We start from the raw sequence: 3,484 nt of genomic DNA, 5'->3' as shown, positions 1-3,484 counted from the left end.
ATGGCAACAAGTGAGTGTATGGCAACAAGTGAGTGTATGGCAACAAATGTGTTCATGGCAACAAGTGAGAGTATGGCAACAAGTGAGAGTATGGCAACAAGTGAGAGTATGGCAACAAGTGAGTGTATGGCAACAAGTGAGTGTATGGCAACAAATGTGTTCATGGCAACAAATGTGTTCATGGCAACAAGTGAGAGTATGGCAACAAGTGAGTGTATGGCAACAAGTGAGTACCCCCCACAACTAAGCCCTCTTCTGTACCCTCCAGAACCCACTTCCTACCATGACCCACGTGTTGACCCACTTTCTGCCCCGCCAGGTTCGACTATGACTACGACTACGACAGCTCGCGTGCCCCAGTGGGGGGCGGTGGCACGGCGGGGGGCGACACGTCCCCCAACACGCCCCCCTACGGCAGCAGCAGACACGCCACGGACTTCACGACCCTGTTCAGGATGCCGGAGCAGGAGCTCGTCAACAGGAAGCTCGAGATATTCCTGCGCAACGTCCAGTTCAAGGTTAGTTCTTTGAGTGTAGACTGTACATCCTATGGATCCTATGACCCATCGTACTCTATGACCCTTCGTAGCCTGCGACCTCTTCATACACTGTGGTCCAGTTCAAGGTTAGTTCTTTGAGTGTAGACTGTACATCCTGTGTATCCTATGACCATTTGTACCCTATGACCCCTTGTACTCTATGACATCTTCGTGCCCTATGACCTCTTCGTACCCTATGACCGACCCATTGTACCCTGTGACATCTTCGTACCCTGTGGTCCAGTTCAAGGTTAGTTCTTTGAGTGTAGATGGTAGATCCTTCGTACCCTATGACCCCTCGTACACTGTGATTTCTCGTACCCTATGACCTCTCGTGATCTCTCGTACCCTATGACCCCTGGTACCCTATGAAACTTAGTACCCTATGACCCTTCATACTACCGTTACTAACCCTGTACCACCGTTACTAACCGTGTACCGTTACAGAAGTACCGGGACCGCGGGGTGTTCGAGTTCGTGCTGACGGTACCACCTCTGACGTCGACCATGACCTTCACAGCGCAGTACAGCGACGAGGAGGGTTCCGTGGCCGGGGCCACCGCGCAGGCCATCGCACACTACTCCACCAGGGTGACCAGTAGTGGCCATTAATGCCATTTGTAGCAATTTTGCCCATTTATAGCCATTCTTGGCCATTTTTAACCACTTTTGGCCATTTTTTGCTATTATTAGCCTCTAGTGGCCTTTTTTTTAGTTATTTTTGGCCATTTGTAGCCTCTAGTGGCATTTTTTTAGTTATTTTTGGCCATTTTTAGCCTCTAGTGGCCTCTTTTTAGTTATTTTTGGCAATTTTTAGCCTCTAGTGGCCTTTTTTTAGTTATTTTGGGCTGTTTATTGCATTGTTGGCAATTTTTTGCCACTAGTGGCCATTTATTGGTACTAGACGTCCCACTTATGATTCAAGTTATTCTTCAACATGGGATTCAACTTATGTTCTATCCGAGTTTTTCAAATTAATTTCAGAAATTGTTGACATGCATGTAAATCAATTTATTAATATTTATATTATTCATTTAACCGCTTTCTAACTTATTAATTATTGACAAATGATATAAGTATTATTTACATAACATTATTGTACCTCCTGTAGAAGGAGTACCTGGCCGTGGAGACCTCCACCAAAGACGCCAAGGTCGGCGAGTTCGCCATCTTCCACGTCAGGGCGAACTACCACCCGGAGTCCTTCCACTACATCGTGAGTCCTTCCACTACATCGTGAGTCCTTCCACTACATCGTGAGTGTCACTAGTTCAACTACTGTCACTAGTAACTACTGTCACTAGTAACTACTGTCACTAGTAACTACTGTCACCGGCCGTTTGCCGCAAACTTTAATTAAACTTGTCAGAATGCTCAGAGCTCCACGGCCAAACCCCGGCAACTATCTTGTAAAAAATTAAATTGCACTTTATTGCACTAGGATTCCGTTGATTAAAAGTTAGTTAACACGGATAAAACGTAGTTTTTATTTCAGCAAAGCACAGTTTAAAACAGGCACGGTTGGAGGTTAAACAAGAGAGACATCTAGTCCGTGATAGACTTGATGTCTCTCTTACTATTTAGTAAACTGACGGTTTAGTGAACTGCAAGTCGACAGAGCGCTGTGAGTTACAGGTATGAACCTCACTGTAGGGCTGGCGGGACACGACTGACTACCTGCCTCACAGCCGCTCAGACCTGACCTAGTACTACGTACCCCTACCCTCACGTATCTCCTACCCTTACGTATCTTTTACCCTCACGTACCCCTACCCTCACGTACCCCTACCCTCACGTATCTCCTACCCTAACGTACCTCTTCCCTCACGTACCCCTACCCTCACGTATCTCCTACCCTCACGTACCTCTACCCTCACGTACCCCTCCTCTCACGTACCCCTACCCTCACGTATCTTCTACCCTCACGTACCTCTACCCTCGCGTACCCNATGCCCAAGGAGCTGTTGCTACCCTCACATACCCTTCGTTCATTATGATCCACACGTACCCTATGACCCCCCTCGTACCCACACGTACCCCTCATACCGTATGATCCCTCACGTACCCTCAGACTATGCCCAAGGAGCTGTTGCTACCCTCACATACCCTTCGTACATTATGATCCACACGTACCCTATGACCCCCCTCGTACCCACACGTACCCCTCATACCGTATGATCCCTCACGTACCCTCAGACTATGCCCAAGGAGCTGTTGCTACCCTCACATACCCTTCGTACATTATGATCCCTCACGTACACTATGACCTCTCGTACCCTCACGTACCCTCAGATCATGGCCAAGGAGCTTCTCCTCTACTCTTCCCTCGGGATCTTCGGGTCCCACGAGGGCGGGTCCGTCAAGACCCTCGCGTACCTTATGACCCCACATACCCTATGACCCCTCGCATTCTATGACCCCTCGCACCCTATGACCCCTCGTACCCTCACGTACCTCACGTACCCTCAGATCATGGCCAAGGAGCTTCTCCTCTACTCTTCCCTCGGGATCTTCGGGTCGCACGAGGGCGGGTCCGTCAAGACCCTGGCCGTGCCCGTGAGCGCCGAGATGGCGCCCTCCTTCAGGCTCGTCGTGTACGCCATGGGGCACGGGCACGAGGTCGTGGCGGACAGCATTACCGTGCCCGTGGACGGCATATCCCGCCATAATGTGGGTGGTGGTGTGGTGGTGGTGGTGGTGGTGGTGTCGTGGTAATGTTTTGGGTGTTCTGTTGTAAAGCTGTCTCTTATACACATCTAGATGTGTATAAGAGACAGTGGTAAAGGAGCTTCTCCTGTACTCTTCCCTCGGGATCTTCGGGTCCCACGAGGGCGGGTCCGTCAAGACCCTGGCCGTGCCCGTGAGCGCCGAGATGGCACCCTCCTTCAGGCTCGTCGTGTACGCCATGGGGCACGGGCACGAGGTCGTGGCGGACAGCATTACCG

The 3,484-nt window shown here is 50.3% G+C and overlaps 1 protein-coding gene across 1 annotated transcript in view; it reads left to right on the top strand.

The window, feature by feature from the left end:
- Positions 1 to 3,484, top strand: part of LOC108671576 — a 22,508-nt gene that overhangs the window by 11,816 nt on the left and 7,208 nt on the right. The window contains exons 13-17 of the mRNA XM_047880800.1: positions 70 to 82; positions 320 to 518; positions 987 to 1,130; positions 1,651 to 1,755; positions 3,009 to 3,209. Coding sequence (XP_047736756.1) covers positions 70 to 82; positions 320 to 518; positions 987 to 1,130; positions 1,651 to 1,755; positions 3,009 to 3,209 — 662 coding nt within the window. The remainder of the gene's footprint in view (positions 1 to 69; positions 83 to 319; positions 519 to 986; positions 1,131 to 1,650; positions 1,756 to 3,008; positions 3,210 to 3,484) is intronic.

This window comes from Hyalella azteca, unplaced genomic scaffold (assembly GCF_000764305.2).
Source record: "Hyalella azteca isolate HAZT.00-mixed unplaced genomic scaffold, Hazt_2.0.2 contig6315, whole genome shotgun sequence".
Taxonomy (NCBI): Eukaryota; Metazoa; Arthropoda; class Malacostraca; order Amphipoda; family Hyalellidae; genus Hyalella; species Hyalella azteca.
Note: the sequence above shows the minus strand (reverse complement) of the source record. Positions and strands in the feature narration are given on the sequence as shown.